Consider the following 20,710-nt stretch of genomic DNA (forward strand, 5'->3'; position numbering starts at 1 on the left):
TACAGTTCAGCATTCAACACCATTGTGCCCCTGAAGGTCGTCACCAAGCTCAGAGACCTTGGGCTCAACATCGCCCTCCGTGAGTGGATCCTGAACTTCCTGACGGGCAGACCACAGGCGTTGCGGATCTGCAGCACCACATCCTCCACCCTGACTCTTAACACCTGTGCCCCCCAGGGCTGCGTGCTTCTCCTGTACACCCTGTTCATGCATGACTGAGTGGCCACCCACAGCTCCAACACCATCGCCAAGTTCGCTGATGACACCACTTTCATAGGCCTGATCACCGTCATCTTGGTGTCAGGACAACAACCTCCAACTCAACGTCAGCAAAACTAAGGAGCTGATCGTGGACTACAGGAAGAGACAAGGATTGGAACACGCCCCCCTCTTCATCAACGAGACCACGGTGGAGAGAGTCAGCAGCTTCAAGTTTCTCGGGGTACACATCAGTGATGACGTGACCTGGACCCATCACACAGACTCCATCAGGAGGACGACCAGGCAGTGGTTCTTCTTCCATTGCAGGCTGCGGAAGCTCCACATGGACTCCAGGATTATCTGCAACTTCTACAGGTGCACCATAGAGAGCATCCTGACTGGCTGCATCCCCGCCTGGTATGGCAGCTGCACCGCCCTGAACCGTAAGGCTTTACAAAGGGTGGTGAAGTCCGCCCAGCACATCACCAGGATGGCGCTACCATCCATGGAGGACCTCTACACCCAGCAGTGCAGGAAGAAGAGCCGCCGGATTATTAAAGACCCCTTTCACCCCAGCCATAAAAATGTTTGCCTGCTGCCGTCTGGCCGACGGTACCGCAGCATCGGGGGGCCCGCACCACCAGGCTCAGAGACAGTTTCTTCCCCCAGGCCATAAGACTTTTAAACTCCTCTGAACTGCAATAACTCCACCAAACCAGCACCGTGGCATATTTGCACTACTGCACAATTGTCGTTTTATTTTATTTCTCTCTTCATCTGTAAATATATATATTTAGATATATATATTTTATTTTCTATTTTAAATGATTGATATTCTATTTTATACTATTTCTATTTTATTTTTTTGGGTTGTAATTTCTTGAGCATTGCTAGAAGAGAGCCTGTGACTCAAGCATTTCATTGCCAGCGACTGCTTAATGTTATTGTTGTGCATTTGACATTACAAATCTTGAATCTTGAATGTAGCAGTCACGACGTCGACGAAACACGGGCGCACGATGCTCTGGGACCAGCTGGACACTGAACAATCGGTTGCAATTGGCTCAGCCTTTACACGTCAGAAGAGGGGCAGGCTGTTTCCAACAACAAGGTGCCTCATTGGCTATTGCAGGCTCAAGGCCAATGTATGCTTCTGCGTTTTGACGGACACGGACAGATAGGACCGCCCTCTCCAACGTGGAACGCCCTCTCCGAGGCTCCTCGGAGAGCTTTTCGTGCAGCTCTCATTTTTCTAACTACACGTCGAAATGACGGACAGCCCACGGATAGCACTTGGCTGTGATTGGTCCGCTAACGCCAGCATTTCGGAATGGAAACTTCCTGTTCCATTCCCTACATCACAATAAACCAAAATCACAACTACGACTCTATGATTAATGTGACAAGTGTGTTAAGCCAGCGGCGTTGTACGGCTGACGGTGGCTGGTTAGAGCACTTACAGCATGTGTGTACGGTCACATACGGTTATAACGAACTTTCATAACGGGGCTAGCGGGCTAGCCACCATGCTAACTGCGGTGGGAACAGCGCAAAAACCCGCTGACTTTAATCCCACGGCTCTCATGACACTGTTTCTCAAACACCGTCAGGTTAGAAGCAAACACTTGGTAGTAGTTAGTATCGGCTGACCGTGTGTGGAAGCTGGGGGGAAGCTAGCTGCCTCCCTGTAGCTTCAAGCTGTTGCAGCTGTTGAATTAGCAACGCAGTTTGGAAACAAGACCGGGGAACTGCTGCGTTAAGACACGATAACAAAAGCATTTTGACCCGCTGGGTGTCACTTTATTCAGCAAAAACTGTCGCGTCATCAACATCCTTTTTCTGTTAGTTGCCATCGTTCACTGTGTGTGAGGAGCCGGGAGGACGTAAATAAACCAGCGTGGACTTCTTCTATATACCTCATGAGGTAGGCTTGTCTAAGCTCGACTTCCGTTTCGCCATCTACTGTTCTGGCGGTGAATTGTTTTCACAACAAAAAGGCTCGTAGAACTATAAATCAAAAAGGGTCCGTCCGATCCGTCCGTCCGTCAGTCCGCAACGGACTCGGAGAAGCATACTGAGGCCTTCAGCCCATGCCAGCCCCGATTGGGTCAAGTTTAGATTGACAGCTCACTTGAACCAATAGGATATGGCTATCCATCATTTTGAGATCTTTGTTTACGTGCAAATAGAAATTACAAGTGAGAGTACGTCCCAGTTTACACGGAGGAGGTGGCTGCGCTGATATTACGCAACAGCTGACAGTGGCTACTCTTGATGTAATAGTGTGTTTTGGACTGATTATGTTACTGGATTGGATCGTCTGGACCTTTTGGCAATGTACCAACACCGTTTTTGTTGGAATGTTATCGATCTGTGGATTAATATGAAGCTTCTTAGGTGAGTCGCGTCGACTTTGTTATTGTCTTTTTTTCTACTTAAGGTCTGACTGAGATGTTGATTGTACCGGCTGTTGTGATCGGATCTTGAAATGGTTTACATTAGGGATGTCCGATAATATCGGTCGGCCGATAATATCGGCCGATATTAGCCTATTTTTTTAATATCTGTTCATATCGTTATCGGATTTTCCACCGATAATGAAAACCGATTATAATGCCTGGGTTGTGCTGCCGCTGCTGCTTGTTGGGTCCTGACATTTACCGGCGCGCAATTGATGACATCAACAAACCGCACCTGGAACCAAAACAACAACAGAAGAGTGTGGTTAGTGTGGCTAACAGGTTGCCCGCTAGTTGCTTCACAAAATGTCTGCGGTCTGGAATTTTTTTAACGTTTCACCTGCGGATAGCAGATTTGCGGTTTGTAAAGATTGTGAGGCGCATGTCATGCGAGGGGGGAGCAAGGCTTCGTCATTCAACACTTCGAATTTAATCTGTCACATTAAGAAGAACCACCCCGAGGCACACGAAGCGTTTTTGCAGCAAAGTAAGGCAAAACAACAACGAGGAAAGGACTCCCTGCAGAAAACAACGCAACTGTCGCTCAAACAGTCAGCAGAAAAAAAAATGAAATACAACAAGGAACACCCGAGAGCGAAAGCTATCAGCCAAAAAATCATGGAGTGCATTGCACTGGATAATCAGCCGTTTTCAATCGCGCAAGACGCCGGATTCAGCAAACTTGTGGAGTTCCTCGAGCCGCGCTTTGCCATGCCCAGTCGCAAGTATTTCTCTGATGTTTGCCTCCCCGAGTTGTACAGTGTTGTTTATGAACACGTCGAGAAGCTAATTTCTGATGCTGTAGCCATTAGCTTCACGACAGATATCTGGTCTTCAAGCGTTAGCCAGGTTAGCATGCTGAGCTTGACGGCTCAATGGCTGGACCCGGACTTTAAGCTCGTCAAGACTGTGCTTCATTCTCAAGAGTGCCGTGGGTCTCACACGGCACAAGCGATCACATGTGCCTTTGAAAATATGTTGTTTGAGGGCAGAAAGAAACGGTTTATATTTGTAATGATTGTTTTAGCCAAGTTATGGACAGTTACATATGGCCCATCAATCTTTCAGCATCATTTTCTGGACAGAAGGAGAACTTTGTTTACTACTCTGGAAGGTTTGAACTGAACTGTGTGCCTTTCTTGTTTTTATTGCACACCACATTAATATTACAGGTTGTGTTTTTGCTCATGTTTAGCAGGGCTGATTGAGCCCAGTTTATATTTTAAATTGACAAATACTGTATTAGTCCAAGTAATGGGCTAAGGACTGAGTCTGTCTCTAGGCTATATCTTTGCACTTTTATTTCCTTTGTGTGCACTTTACCTCATTCCAAAAGTGTTGTTTGTTGTACCTCATAGAAATTTGTTTTCAGTAGGCTGTCCTACACTACACATGTTTACTTTAAATGCTGTATGAAGTTGTACAGGACAACAATGTTGTTGTTTTGTTTTTTTACAATTTGTGAAGAAATCAGATTTGTCCTAGTTGTAATGGGCATTGTCAGGATGATCTCAGGAAAAGTATGATGATCCAATCTGTTGACAAAATGTTAATAAATATGGAACTTTTCCATAAGTTGAAGTAGTTTCCTTATTTTTTTATAGACAATGTATGGCAGAAAATAATGTGATGGGACCTAAAATTAGTCTGGGGGAAAAAATGCCTGCATATGTATATCGGTATACCATATCGGTTGAAATCGGTATCGGAAATTAAGAATTTGGAGAATATCGGCTATCGGATATCGGAAAAAAGTCAATATCGGACATCCCTAGTTTACATCAGTGGTATCAGAAGAATCTTAGCTTTCTAAGTATATGTTGCATTAGTACATAGCTGTACGACGCAGTTCTGTAAATAACAGAACTGTTATTTAATAATAATATAATAAGCTGATCGGTAAAACAGCGCACCTGGATGGCGCCCTCGGGGTGATGCCCTTTTAATTTACTACATACCCCAACATACTGAATATCCAGATCATGGTACTGCTTGGCACCAAGGATCCACTTCACCACATATGCTGCAGTAATGTCTGGGAAGTCATAGGGCCAGTCCTTGCCATGGCCAACCCAACCAGGAAATGCCCAGGGTAACCCTGCATCAAGAAACACACACACACACACACACACACACACACACACACACACACACACACACACACACACACACACACACACACACACACACACACACACACACACACACACACACACACACACACACACACACACACACACACACACACACACACACACACACAGTTGAGGATGCTTTGTATACCACCAATGAAAAGTATAATGAAAAAAAATGGCTCCAGCTGTTTTAAAAGATAGGATAAAAATAAAAAATGAAAGAAAATGTATGAGTCCGACAACAGGGACATTTGCAGTGCTACAGAAGCAAAGACCATAGTCAAAAATAGACATCCGAAAAGTTAAGTAATAAATATAATAAGCAAGGTTTATAATCCATGGAAATATAAAAAAAATACAAAATAAGAATGGAATAGAAATATATACAGTGTAAACAGAATATGTACAGTGTTAGAATATGTACAGTAAAACAGATTGCACATTAGCTATTAATTGAGCAGGAGGAAATGGCAGTTAAAAAGTGAAAGCTTAGGCTAAAGTGCAGTCCAGAAATTGGTGCATATTGTCAACTTAGTGCAACCACAACACATCTTACTGCTGCAGGAAGGAACTTGCATACATTGTAAAACCAAGGTCTCGAAAGTTGTGTCATATAACAAATAATATCTCTGAGGTTTTTTAAACTTAAAATGGCAGATTTTTTTAAACAGGCCTATATGGCCTTGATATCCATTTAGAGAAGTATAAGGCATATTTCGATCATATAATCAGTTTCTCAGTATTATATGATCCACCTTTCCTTTGGATTTTTACCTATCAGCAGTTTATTTTTGACGTACAGAGCAGCACAAAAAATAATACCTATGAGTGTGATGTTGGGGTTCCTCTTCCTGGCTTCTTTCATGAGCCACCACTCGTAGCCTCGGAAGTAGTTCTCATCATTCTCATAGTGCATGTGGGACGGCTCTGTTCCATCTGAAAATGGTTATAATCCATTGTAATTCCAAATGTAAAATCATGTGACTGCTAGGGGTGTGCGGTATAAGGAAAATATTTGATATCGAAAACGTTGTTTAATATCATTATGACGATATGACTTGCAAAAAATAAACATAAACAGTCTCTGCCTATGGACACATAGACCACAGAAACTTCCACAGCCCGGTCAAAGCACCACAAGTCCAAGTGCATCAAACTAAACAGAGCGCTCCCCGCCAACTACTCCCGCTCCATACTTTTGCAAAAAAACAATTACATGTTTGTTTGTGGGTATGTATTTGTGCGTGTGAGATAGGAAATTATCGAGCAAGCGGCTGATGAATGCGCTGCTTTGAAGAAAGATCTAACTCATTAATAAAAGAATCGATCATTATGTGATGATCATCAGTGTGTGCGCTGTTACTTCCCTGAGGGTCTTGGATCATAAATAAGCTTCATAATTATTTTATATAATCAACCACTCATAGTGATGAATCTGACCCAGGAAAACATGATGACTAGAATTTTCCACAGTAGAATTTAGTTGGTTGAGGCGGAGCGAGATATGACGGAGCCGTGTCGCTCTGTCAAATCTGTTTTAAAATTCTTATTTCTCTCTATTCTATTCTTATTAACTTCTTCCACCAATGATTCACTGGCGGAAAAAACCCGTCAATGAACTTATTGTCTTTCATTTATCATCTAAAGCGGCAAAATATATTGACATGCAGTGCATTAATACGTGTTGCATGGATCATCATTATCGATAATATTCAATAGTGTGAGCTCGCACATCGTTAAAACAACAATTAAGATATTATCGTAGACGATATATATCGCACACCCCAACCGACTGCATAGCTCAAGATAAAAAAACATTAACGATCCCACACCATGGAATTTCACTTGTTACAGCAGCAGATAGTTACAACAAACAGCTAGACAAAATATTAAAAAGGCAATAGAATATAAATAAGAACTACAGAATACATACATATACATACCTTTCACAATTAAAATATATTGTAAAGAGATCTACCTGAGTAAAGCGCAGTGGCAGAGGATGATGCACAAGGATGTACACTGTATTTGTGCATTAGTATAAGGAGATATTGTAGCGTTAAGATGAATTTGTACTCGTTGTAAAAAGGGGGCACCAGCTCCTATCGGAGTAAATAATAATAATATGTCTCAAATGAACACACAATGCAACGATAGACACAAAAGTAAGAGATTTATTGACTAATAACGACGAGGAAGATAATATTTACAAGGATGATGAAAATGAAACATGGAATAAATTAAACATCTGGATTTAGAAATGGTTGGGTGATGGTGGAAGATATGTTAAACTGTGGTAACGTTAATGGCAACAAATCTACAAGTAAGTGAATTGGTCTACGAAGGTAAATTTAGACATTGTAATTCTGGAGATTGTAACAATATCAACCCAGTGATTAATAGAAATCTCCCAAAATGTAAAAAGATTACAGTGATAGTTCACCGAAAAATGTATGTTGGGTTTTTTCTGTTGATTTGTTATGTCCGAAGACGTCACAATTAGATTAAATTGTATCGCATTCACCTGCAACAAAATTTATCTCTGAGACTCTAGAAGTGTTTTGTGGTCTCAAACACTTCATCCGGCCCCTCCATCGGCAAAATGGTGAGTATATAAAATGTTTCCGTGCACTATAACTTTGAGTCTCGATGATAATTTACAGGTTAACAAAAACAGTATTCAGTGCAAACATTTTCTAATCAGCTGACTATTGATTTGGCTTAAAGAAAAATTAATCCTTATATATACACATAATTTTGTTGTTATGACAGAAATACGCTATATTAACTTAGTGTGAGAGATGCGTTAACAGTTGCAAAAGTGCAAAAGAAAGAAGATGAAGTGTAAGTCAAAAGATTTAAAGTATGAAAGTGTGAAAACAAGTGAGTTGAGTCTGTCTAACTAAAATTGTCCCAAGGGGTCAGGCGTTGGTCATCGCTTGGGGCAGTCTTTTGAAGAAGTTGTGATTTTGAATTTTTGAATTTTTTAACCAATGTGTAAAAGGTAAGTGTAGGAGCCAAATTAACCTTTATGTTGACTCTTATGTTATCTTTCTTTATTAGTACGTGCATGTGTGTGTATGTAGGAATGAATGAGTGACACTATGCCCATAGGTGTTTTTGCCCCCACCTAGAGGACATCTGAACAGGACCTGAGAGGGGACCTGAGAGGCTGAAGGTGGGGCCCAAGGGGGAAAGGCATAAGGAGCCAGCAGCCAGAGCACCTGGGGTGGCTGAAGAAGGCAACAGTTTTTTGACCACGTGCTGTGACGTTCAACAAGGGAACTGTGATCTACAAGAGACTCTTTAGTTTAATGTCTTTTAGTTTGTTTCAACCAACTTGTAATCCACCTTCCTGCAATAAACGGTCAAAGGGACCAACTGGACTCACCTCTACTCCTCATCTTTTCTACAAGCGTCAGAACCTAAACCGAGCTCAGCCCCCAGTAGTAGTAAAGTAGAAATTGCTGGTACAATTTAGTCAAAAAAACTGCCTTGGATGGATGTACTTGGAAAAGAGGAACATTGGATGGAACTGGATACTGGAACAAAGGAAGTTCAGGTGTGAATTCAAGTGCATGTGCCACTATGGAGTGGTAGATGGCCAAGATTGAATCCGGGTGAATCCACAACAATCGGTATGTTTATGAAGAAACTCTGAAAAATAATCTTGTTTATTGTCTTAAGAAGAATCATTTTTGTGGAATATTGAGTTATATTTTTGAAGAAAAAAGGACTTTTGAGTTAATCGAGTTGAACAAAGAGCTTCAGTTTCCAATATGGCTGACCATGCTGTTGATGCTGAAAGGCAAAAAGAAATGTTTGAGTTAGAAAATAAGACGAAAGAAGCAAACAAGTTAGAAAGAATAAATTGGCTGCTTTGACTCGCAAAATGAACAAGATGACTGGACTCATGTCTGATCCAGCAAACCTGGAGCAAGTAAAGAAGAACTTGCAGGAATTTATATTTATGTTGGAGGAGTTTAATGAATTACACAAACAATATCAAGAGCTTTTGTCAAATGATGAATGTGTCACAGACACAGGACATTGGTATGAACCGAAGAGGATTAATATTGAGGAGTTTAAGACCAGGGCTGATGAATGGATTCAATCGTGTCCTGTTGTTGCACCTTCCACAGAGAAAGAGGGGGAAATTAGTCCCAAGGACAGCATCTCTTCAGTTAGTAGGGGATCTAAAAGTTCAAAATCAAGTTCAGCTTCAGCTTATCTGGTGGCACAGGCTGAGAGGGCAGCACTTTTAGCCAAGGCTGGTGCTATGAAAGAAAAGCATGCTTTAGAAGAAAAAGAAGAACTTTTAGCAAAAGAAAGAGAAAAAATTAGACCGCAAATGGAGACTTTGAATTTTGAAGGTGAATTGTCTGCTACAAATGCCAAGCTTGCAGTGTTTGCTGGTGCTGAGGAGAAGTGACTTCTACCCCAGCTGATGGCATGAACGTGTACTTCGAGGAAAGGAACCTGGAACTCGCCGACATGGATACACTGCAACAAGTGGCTAACACAACCAACATGTTTGAAGAAAGGATTGTTCGACCAAAGGATCGAGCGAAACATGTACCTTTGTTTCAAGCACGCAGCAGACAAGGTGAACTGGATGACCGTAGAGGACACTGGTTACTCCAGGAAACCCCAGAGGCCGTGGGTCCAGCTCAAAGGTCACAATCTACATTGAATCTGCAGGCAGATCGTGCAACTCAAGGAGGTAATGATGTTTTGAAACCTATTAAGGAGAAATCCATCGATCACTCTGACAAAGTTGAGCTCAGAACAGAATACAGACCGCTGGTTGATCTTGTAAACTCCCGGGCAGATATGGCAGGTCCTATGCTGCCTGAACAAGAGCAGTACAGGTCATTACAGGACAATGTAGATCCCATTAATCTAATTGCGATCTTGAATAGACCAAATGAAATCACGTCTATGCTTCTCAGACAGCAGCAATTATCTACATTGCCACCTAAAAGTGTTACTGTCTTTGATGGAGATATCTTAGAGTTTAGGTCATTTATGAACTCTTTTGAACATAACATTGAGAGTAAAACAGACAATGGACAAGACAGATTGTTTTACCTTGAACAATATACAAAGGGCCAAGCTAGGGACTTAGTAAAGAGCTGTCAGCACATGGATGGAGATCAGGGTTATCTCAGAGCCAAATGCTTGTTGCAGGAACATTTCGGCAATGAGTTAAACATTTCCACCGCTTACATTGAGAAAGCTCTTAATTGGCCAATCCTGAAGCCTGAAGACCCAAAGGCCTTGAATGATTATGCTCTGTTTCTGAAAGGATGCTGTAATGCCATGACAAAACTGGATTACATGAGTGAACTGAATGTTGCCTCTACCTTAAAAGCCTTAGTCATGAAATTACCCTTCAAGTTACGGGATAGATGGAGGACTAAAGCTCAGGAGAAACTGGATGGCAACAGCAGGATTACATTAGCAGATCTTGAACAGTTCATTGAGAAACAGGCAAAGATATGTTCCAACCCAGTATTTGGAGAAATCCCAGATTCAGTTGCAAGTAGGAGTAAAAGGCCAGAGGAAAGAAGGCCCATGTTTAGGCCCAAGGTTAATTATCCAGCTAATGTGGCGGCAGTAACCACTCCAGTGACTTCAAACATGGACAGTGATATCAAATCCCCATGCCTCTGCTGTGATGGTGCTCACAGTCTGGAGCACTGCTCTGACTTCAAGAAGAAAACACACAGGGAAAGGTTGAATCTTTTAAAGGAAAAGGCCCTCTGTTTTGGATGCTTGCTTACAGGACACAGAAGCAAAGACTGTCATGCGCGTCTGTCATGCAACATCTGCAACCGAAGCCATCCCAGTGTGCTTCACATCAACTTTCAGGTCAAAGGTGAGACCTCAAATTCAGCAGAGCCCCCAAAGAGCATCAAAGAGGTGAGGTCCAATGTTTGTCGGCATAATGGGGCCGGGAACTCTAAATGTGCACTTTCAATCTTACCTGTTCAAGTGAAGTCTGTGAAAGGCAACAGGATCAGTTAAACGTATGCTTTTCTTGATCCGGGCAGTTCAGCAACATTCTGCACGGAGAGGCTGGCGCAGAAATTGAGCCTGGAAGGGAAAGCAACAACTGTTTTGCTAAAAACAATGGCACAAGAAAGGCCTGTCAGAAGTACGTTGGTGTCAGGTCTAGAAGTGAGCGAACTCAAAAGCAACAATTTTCTTCCTTTACCTGAAGTCTTCACTCAAAGATCTATGCCGGTGACAAAGGACGACATAGCAACACAGGCGGATTTAAGGAAATGGCCTTATATCAGTGAAGTCCAATTACTCCGAATAGACATTGATTTACTCATTGGCATGAATGCAGCAAATTTGATGGAACTCTGGCAGGTGATCAACTCACAAGAAGATGGGCCCTATGCTGTAAGAACCCTACTAGGATGGGTAGTCAATGGTCCATTGGGAGGATGCAGTAACGTTGTGGACAAGGCCACAGTGACTGCTAATAGGATCTCCCTTGTTAACCTGCAAGACCTTCTGGTGAGTCAATACAACACTGATTTTAATGAGAGAGCCTATGACGAAAAGACTGAAATGTCAGTAGATGACAAGAGGTTCTTGAACATTGCCAATGAAACTGTTAAAGGGATAGAGGGTCACTACAGCATTAACTTACCTTTTAAAGCTGATAAAGTAATGATGCCTAACAACCGTGTGATTGCAGAGCAACGCCTTTTGAATCTGAAAAGGAGGTTCAAAAGAGATCTGAACTATCAAAAGGAGTACGGAGAGTTCCTGAGTGATGTCATTCATAACGGTTATGCTGAAATGGTCCCCCCAGCACAGGTGAACAGAAATGATGGGAAAGTTTGGTATATCCCTCATCATGGGGTATATCACCCAAAGAAGAAGACCATCAGAGTAGTGTTCGATTGCGGTGCAACATTTCAGGGAACATCCCTCAACTCTGAACTACTCCAAGGCCCAAATCTGACAAGCACACTGATAGGAGTGCTCTCACGTTTCAGGAAAGAGCCAGTAGCACTGATGGCAGACATACAGGCCATGTTCCATCAGGTCAAGGTCACAGAAGGTGATACAGACTTCTTGCGCTTCTTTTGGTGGCCAAAAGGAAATATGGATGATGCTCCTACAGAATTCCGAATGACTGTTTATTTGGAGCGGTCTCTTCACCCAGCGTTGCAAACTTTGCACTCAGAAAGACTGCACAGGACAATGCAGGCAACTTCCCTCCTGAGGTAACAAAGACAATAATGCAGAACTTTTATGTGGATGATTGTTTAAAATCTGTGCCCACAGAAAAGGAAGCAGTAGAGCTGATCTCAAACCTCACAACAGTCTGCCACCAAGGAGGATTTTATTTATCAAATATTTTGGGGAGTCAGTGCACAGCCAGATCCATCATTTCTCTGATGCCAGTGAACTAGACTATGGAACAGCCAGCTATCTCAGAATGACTAACGCAAAAGGAAAAGTCCATGTAGCATTCTTGATGGGCAAAGCGAGAGTAGCTCCATTAAAAAGACAGACCATCCCGAGGCTGGAGCTAGCCGCAGCAGCTTTGTCAGTCAAAGTGGACAGAATGCTCAAAGCAGAACTACCATCAACAAGAGATAAGTCAGTGTTTTGGTCTGACAGTACAGTCGTGTTAAAGTACATTTCAAATGACCACACTCGCTTCCACACCTATGTGGCGAATAGGACATCTAGGATTAGGGAAGCCACACAAGTGTCTCAGTGGAGATATATTAACACAAAACAAAACCCTGCAGACGACTGCTCTAGAGGGGTGAGTGCAGAGAGGTTCATGAGGAATCAAAGATGGATCTGTGGACCAGAGTTCCTCTGGTCATCAGAGGAGGATTGGCCAAATTAACCAATAGACAGGAGTCACTTTTGTACGGATGACCCAGAGGTCAGGAAATCTGTAACAAATAATTCCATCATGCAGACATGTGAAGAAAAGCCAACAGACAAGTTATTCAATTACTTTTCAGATTGGCTGAAGTTGAGAGTAGCTGTTATGGATAATGAAAGTGAAGAATGCATTGAGGCACTTGGTGAAGAAAAGAAAGGACTCAAAGGAAAACTGTGAGTATCAAATGGCAACCAGAATAAACACAAGGTCCGTTAAGTTTAACATGAAAGAATCAATAACAGTTGAAGATCTAAAAAGAGCAGAAAATACAATACTTACCTATGTGCAGAGACAACGTTTCCCACAGGAAATCAGCATACTGCAAGAAGGAGCATCCTGTGTGAGAAAAGGCAGCAGCATCTACAGACTGGATCCGGTGCTGGATGGTGGCATCCTCAGAGTAGGTGGACGTCTGAGGAGATCAGCAATGCCAGAGGAAAGGAAACACCCTGCCATTCTGGCCAAAGACCACCACGTGTCCACTCTGATCCTGCGCCACATCCATGCTCAAACGGGACATGGAGGAAGGAACCATATGCTATCCCAGGTACGAAAAACATACTGGATCGTAAATGCAAACTCTGCTGCACGAAAGGTTCTCTCTCACTGTGTGACTTGCAGAAGGAACAGAGGACAACCTGGTGAACAAAAGATGGCTGATCTGCCAGGTGAAAGACTTGTCAAAGACTTGCCACCATTCACGAACGTTGGTCTTGACTACTTCGGCCATTTTGAGGTGAGAAGGGGAAGGAGCATGCTGAAAAGGTATAGCGTCATCTTTACCTGCATGACCAGCCGAGCAGTATATCTGGAGGTGGCCTGTTCTTTAACCACAGACTCGTGCATCAATGCCATCAGACGTTTTTTGTGTCGAAGAGGCCCCGCACAACACATGAGGTCCGATCATGGCACTAACCTTGTAGGTGCAGAAAGAGAGCTGAGAGAAGCACTTCAAGCCATAGAACACAGAAAGATCTAACAAACTAAGGAAGGAGGGAGTTCAGTGGAGCTTCAATCCCCCCACTGCCTCTCACCATGGTGGGTTCTGGGAACGCCTCATCCAAATGATAAGGCACGTCTTATGTTCAGTATTGAAGCAGCAAACTTTAGATGATGAAAGCCTAACTACTGTTTTCTGTGAAGTTGAGGCAATTCTCAACAGCCGGCCTATAACAAAAGCATCTGATGACCCACAAGATTTAGAAGCCCTAACTTCCAATAACATACTTCTGTACAGAACTAATCCACTTCTGCCCCCTGGAGTCTTTTCAAGTTCTGACCTTTACCACAGAAGACGCTGGAGACAGGTCCAGTATATATCCGAGCTATTCTGGAAGAGATGGCTGCTAGAATACCTCCCTCCACTCCAGGAAAGACAAAAGTGGTCAAGAACCAGAAGAAACTTCGTCCCAGGCGACGTTGTACTAATAGCAGATAGCAATGCTCCTCGCAGCTCCTGGCTACTGGGAAGAGTCTTAGAGGCCAAGCCTGATGCCAGAGGCCATGTCCGTGTGGTGAAGCTGCAAACAAGAACAAGTGTACTGGAGAGGCCAGTGTCCAAAACCTGCTTACTGCTCGAGGGTGATGACAGTTCCTTTAAGGAAATCCTGAACAATGAAAGAGTTCAAGATAAGTGAATTTATTTATTTTGAGTTCATATTTTGAGATTATTTTAAGATTGCCATACTAGTGAAAATACATGAACTGCAGATAGAAATGGCTCATAATTGTCTTTGCCTCTACAAAAACAATTAGGGGCCAAATTAACCTTTATGTTGACTCTTATGTTATCTTTCTTTATTAGTCCGTGCATGTGTGTGTATGTAGGAATGAATGAGTGACACTATGCCTATAGGTGTTTTTGCCCCCACCTAGAGGACATATGAACAGGACCTGAGAGGCTGAAGGTGGGGCCCAAGGGGGAAAGGCATAAGGAGCCAGCAGCCAGAGCACCTGGGGTGGCTGAGGAAGGCAACCGTTTTTTGACCGTGTGCTGTGACGTTCAACAAGGGAACTGTGATCTACAAGAGACTCTTTAGTTTAATGTCTTTTAGTTTGTTTCAACCAACTTGTAATCCACCTTCCTGCAATAAACGGTCAAAGGGACCAACTGGACTCACCTCTACTCCTCATCTTTTCTACAAGCGTCAGAACCTAAACCGAGCTCAGCCCCCAGTAGTAGTAAAGTAGAAATTGCTGCTACAGTAAGGTTACATATTCTTTCTCCACCATTACTAGGGCTGCAAATTCCGGGATTATTCAAAGTTGAAAACTTTCCATGGGGGTTACCAGGAATAAACTGAACATTTTGGGGTACTAACTGTTTTTACCTTGGCATATACAGAAATAAATATAAACATTTAGTTGTCATAAGCAGATGTGCATGCAAAAATTACAAATACAAATTAAATTATAAAGTGTTTTTTTGACTTAATCCTATTGTGAGTAGAACATTAATGTATCGTTAAAAATACATGATTGTTGAATAAAATAAATGTATTCCCTATGACCCCCCCCTATTTGGTTTACAATAGCTAGCTACATCCTTTTCAAAGAAACACGGCTTGTGCTGCATTCCATACATCTTTAAATTCGAGTTTTGAATAATGTTTTTATTGCTCAGCCTTTAATCTGCGGTAATTACTTTAATTATCGATAAGTCGCCCAATGTCCTTTTTTGAAGGCCGCGAGTAATCGAGGTGATGGTGTACTTTTGTGTGGACATACATACATCCTACTCTCACTGCTGTTAAGAGTTAGCCTACTGTATACAAATAAACTTGGTATTAAAATGAACATGGCTTCAGTTTAACATGTAATCAATATGCTAAGTCAGTGGTTCTCAAAGTGGGGGGCGCGAGGACACTCTCCAGGGGGGGCGCAATGTCACAGACAAAAAAAAAGACCGCTGACCTGTCACTGGTTAGTGAAAGCTCCCTCAGTGGCGAAATGCTAAGGGCCGGACTGACACACACAAATCAAAAACTGTTTCGTTCCTGATCCACCAATCAAGTACGCTTCCAAGTATAAAAGTAACTGCAGGCATGGTCAGCGCTCACCCTCACTGAGACGACACCCTGCAGAGTTTGTGCGATTGCTCTTGTTTCCTATATAATTTAGATATTCATTGCTTTATAAACAGTTTTTTTAAAGACTCACTCCTTCCTTAGTAATACCTTCCTGCACTTGCAGCAGGCCTATTCGTAGCATATTCTAACGAGTAATTTGCTCCACAGTCTTTTTTTAGAAAGCTCATAGCCCCAAGAGCTAGCCTTCTAGCTAGTTTACTTCTTCCAACTGCAGCTAGCCCTTTTGTCCTTAGCACCTACCTTTACATCTTCAATCATCCACCGTGTTGCAACAAATAAAACACCAAAAGCTTATGAAGAGGAGAAGAAAATACACAGGCAAGTGTAGGCTTACTTTGAAATAAATTAAACACATAACTATGTAGGGCTATTTGAGTCCTCCCCATATTTGTGGGAAATGTATGAAATAAATATATTTCATACATTCATTTTGAAATTAATAAAAACATATAGCTGCAGCCTAATATCTTAAAGATATATTGTAGTTGGTGAAATGTGAAAACAAAAAATGAGAGCAGGTCAGACTGGAGGCGAACACAGATACTGAAGCTCGGTAGAAACCACCTGCAGCTTCTGCGCTGATCTCTGAGCAGCTGAGACCAGAGAAACTCTGTTTTCACTGTTTCCATAGTTAAGAAGCAGCCGGTCGGTCAGTGACCGGCTGCTTCACGTGAACGAGCTCTGATCTCACTGTGTCTCTGAGCGGGGCGGGTCCCGGGGACCGATAAGCTATCTGGGAGCAAACACACGCACGCACGCACGCACGCACACACGCACGCTCCTGGACCTCCATGACGGCCTGATACGATGACGTCTTAAAAAATTATTGAAACTTGGTCAACCACCAACATTTTCGTCTCGTCTCGTTAACGAAAGTTAAAATAGATTTAGTCATAGTTTTTATTTTCAAAGATCCGTTTTCCTTACGTCTTCGTCTCGTCTTAGTCATGGTAAAAAGATCGTTAACAAATATTTTTCGGCATAGTTTTCGTCATCGAAATTATCACTGCTATGGACAAGTTTCTGATTAGTAAAAGTCAGGCAACCGATGCGCCAGTTGCAAAGAAGCCAAAGCTTCGCAAATATGACGAGAGCTATTTGCAGTTTGGTTTCACCGCCACTGGCACCACTGAGCAACGTCCTCAGTGTGTTTTGTGTGCCGAGGTGCTGGCAAATGACAGCATGAAGCCATGCAAATTAAAAAGGCACCTCGACACCAAACAATCTGACTTGAAAGAGAAGCCTGTGGACTTCTTTAAAAAAGGTAAACGTGATGGCCTCCAGCAACAACATTCCCCCATCTCCAAGATTAGCACTGTCTCCAAGCTATCTATCTATATATTGTGGTGTAGTTGAGGGCGGTGGTGGCGGGGGGTGGGGGGCCCAAACTACCCCTAACCAGCTTTGGGGAGACCCAGCTTGCAAAAGTTTGAAAAACCCTGTGCTAATTAATGACAACAGAAAGTCATAGGTTTATGTTTCTGGCAGACAACGTTCCCAACTAGCTGAATCCAGGGTCCAGCTGAGCTAGGCTTGCCTAGTCTTGTTTTTCAACTACTCAACTAATCCCTGTTATAGGCTAACTTTTGCAAAAAATGTGTTACAATTTCCAAAGTTCCCGAGCTTAACTTCCCATGGAAAGTTTCTGGGAATTGTCCGCCCCTTTGCAACCCTAACCATGACCTAATAAAAATTCACTGTATGGCAAACCAAATGAAAAAACTATGTAAAACATGAAGTGAATAACACAAATATAGATTATCTATAGGTAATCACTGAAGGATCAGTGTAAATAAATATTAAGTTATTTTGAACACAGTATAATGAACTATTATAACAGAGAAACTAAAGCTAAGGAGTTGCCAGTTCTGCCCGAATAATCCACACTGCCAGGCATATATCTGGTGCGACAGGTTAAAAGCAGTTTCTTTAGATGAAGCGCAACAAAGGGTGAGTACAAAATGATACGGCACTCATGTTCACCAATTTAACATAAATGCTGAACATATGTGTACGTACGGGTCTCAAATTCTGAGAGACAACTTTAGAGAAAGGCCGGATGTACTGTAGGCTCGTGGTCATGGCGATCGCAGACAGACAGGATTGTGAAGTCTGATGTGTGGGAACACTTCAGTTTCACAGTCAACTATAATGACGACGGACCAAGACAAGTGGATCGCACAAAAGCAGACATTGCGCTTCTGCTATCGGACATGTAGCTGGTAGCACATAGAACACGCCAACTCATTTGAAAAGGCATCATCAGAAAATGGTTTTTGGCCTTAATAAACATTAAGCAATATTTTTAAATAAAAAGTAACTGAAAAATATGAATTTAAGTGTATTTATTCAATTAACTAAACATTAGGTAAATATGCTTTTTATAAATTGAATGTTAGCAAATCAAGTAAACTTTATTTGACTTGATCACATAAGGATACTATGCCTCTGTGCGAGAGCAAAAAGAAACGTCATGTCGTCGCCGACGTGCACTAACGTGAGCCCCAGCCTTGGCCGTAGACTAGGCATTTGTACTGAGCAGGACAAACATGGCGTCCACTTTATCAGGTAAGTCCTCTCGTGTGCCTACTGTTGTGGTGTAGCAATATGCTATTTTAAAATGTGCAAACACTATGTTGATAGGATGGTGAATTTACATATGTCTAAGAAAGCAGAATGGCCCGTATAGCTAAAGGCTGGCTAGCTCTGGCTGCATCATGGCCGGTTAGCACAAGTAGCCCGAGCTAGTAGGCCATTACTGCTTTGACCCTGGTTTACGTAGTCACACTGGTTGTGAAATGTGCCTGACTACATAGCAGCGTTGCTTCCAAAGCAGAAGACCTACTGTGGAAAACGAACTGCTAGTTAGTTTATTGACGCTCAGCTATCTGGCTTTGAACTAGTTAGAAACACAGCTTAGCTCGGTGTTTCGCTCTGTGTTTCGCTCGACCCCATGAAATGTAGCTCTGGTTGTGGTACACTGCGGGTCTCGTGTAGTCAGACTGCTAACTTAATGTTAGCGACACAGCTTCACTCGTTAGCTCGTTCTATAGCGCACCAGCTTAACTACGTCCAGACAACTGCGGGCGAACGTACGCACTTCGACTAATGTGAATAGTTAGGCTAAAAACACCTGCAACACCACTTCACTCGCTGGCTCGTTGTACTTAGGGAAAGTCAGTCAAACTACATCCAGACAACGACCTCTGCAGCTGGCAATTTCTCATGCTTGTTGGAAAATAACCTTGTAATATTTTCCTTTACTTTCAGTTACAGCATCAAAGAGCCAAATCAAGTAGCTCAAATCTTGACTTCCTGTATGGGAAAATCTGTAGTAAGTCGGTAAGAGTTGCTTAAACATTGCAAGCTAAAACATGGCCATCATGGGAACATGTTCAGGCATCCTTGCCCGTACTCTTATTGTCCTTGCACATTTAGACTATGGAACAGTCTTTTGAGTCATATATACCGTAATCACCAAACCCAAACATTTTCTAATCCATTTGAGTTATCTACATTTTCATGTCAGTTGTGTATATGTAATGAGCTTTCAAATGAACGAGATTACTTAAGAGATGCAAACGAACATTTACAGAGACGTGAAACTCTTACATGGCTATTTAAAGTGAATTTAATAAAGTTTGGAATAAGGCTGTAACATAACAAAATATGGAAAAAGTGAAGCACTGTGAATGCTTTCCGGATGCATTGTAGCTACACTGAAAAAGAGACCTACTCGATGCATTGCATGTATTGCAAAAACTGCGGTCAAAGCATTGCGGGGGAAATGCGTCTGTTGTTTCGACATCAACATTCAGAATTGAAACCCTTAAAAGAGAAACTTGTCTAAAAAGCACATCTTGGGCCTTGACAGGTGCGTCGCTGGCAGAGAAGCTCCTCTCAAAGCAGCGTTTCAGTGTCAGGCAGTGGCAAATCAAACAAATGAGGAATCAGATATGATGATCAAATTTAACACTGCTTACAATATTGCAAAAGAGGAGTTGCCCTTCACTAAATTAAAATCAATGATAATCCTCATGAAAAAGAATGGATTAAATGTCAACCCCACTTATGCCAAAGACACTGCCTGCGCACAGTTCATCAAAGTTATTGCTGACTCATTTAAAAAAAAAAAAATTCTCGCAAGATCGCGGATTCCATGTAATTTCATATTTATGATTGATGGAGACAGACATTTCCACGAAAGAGTGTGACATCGTCTATTGCCGCATCCTTTGAGTTATATTTGTTTGGTTTATCCATGTATTTGAGTTATTCAAGCTCTTAACAACTAGCACTTTAAGTTTGTTTTATCATCGAAATGCTCTGCGATTACAATAAAAAAAAATTCTTCGCCTTTACTCCTGTTTAAATAATTTACATAATAAGATATGGATTTACCTATGTAGATGGGAAGTGACGCTGAGAAATTAAATATTGGGTGCACCTAAAATATGTGGTGTTGCACCTAATGAAAAGTTTAGGCGTACCAGTGCAACCAAGGAAAAGTTGGTCTGGAGCCCTGCAATTCTGTATTTACTTTTTTTACAAATATAAACTGTTATTTTCCTTATGTTTCTCATTTGGATAGCATTTCTGGAGAACATGTTTGTCAGAGACTTTTTATTATAAAAGGGAGACTGCACTCACTTTTACAATGGGAAATTGACATGCTATCAGCTAATCAAATGGTCAGATTTTGTGTAGCTGCACGACTTCGGTATTGATGAATTGTAAAAGTAGGGAGTAACAGCTCAATAACAATGGTGCTAGCCCAGGAGAGACAAGTGTTGGACTATCCAACACCTCAGAATTGATATAGGTAAAAATTAGGTATGTTTTAAAACATTCTCCATAGCTCGACTACACGCCTGACACAAGCTGGGTCATAAGCAG

At 42.1% G+C, this 20,710-nt stretch overlaps 1 protein-coding gene across 6 annotated transcripts in view; it reads right to left on the reverse strand.

The window, feature by feature from the left end:
• galcb (galactosylceramidase b) overlaps window positions 1-20,710 on the reverse strand; it is a 63,996-nt gene that overhangs the window by 36,901 nt on the left and 6,385 nt on the right. For 2 of the 6 annotated variants that reach the window (XM_053433846.1, XM_053433847.1), the window contains exons 4-6: window positions 5,618-5,731; window positions 4,619-4,758; window positions 2,863-2,895 (exon numbers count right to left, since the gene is read on the reverse strand). In XM_053433846.1, coding sequence (XP_053289821.1) covers window positions 2,863-2,895; window positions 4,619-4,758; window positions 5,618-5,731 — 287 coding nt within the window. Of the gene's footprint in view, window positions 1-2,818; window positions 2,896-4,618; window positions 4,759-5,617; window positions 5,732-20,710 lie in introns of all 6 variants that reach the window. The other 4 variants (XM_053433848.1, XM_053433849.1, XM_053433850.1 and 1 more) reach the window with 3 other exon arrangements.

Source organism: Pleuronectes platessa, chromosome 11 (genome assembly GCF_947347685.1).
Source record: "Pleuronectes platessa chromosome 11, fPlePla1.1, whole genome shotgun sequence".
NCBI classification, from domain to species: domain Eukaryota; kingdom Metazoa; phylum Chordata; class Actinopteri; order Pleuronectiformes; family Pleuronectidae; genus Pleuronectes; species Pleuronectes platessa.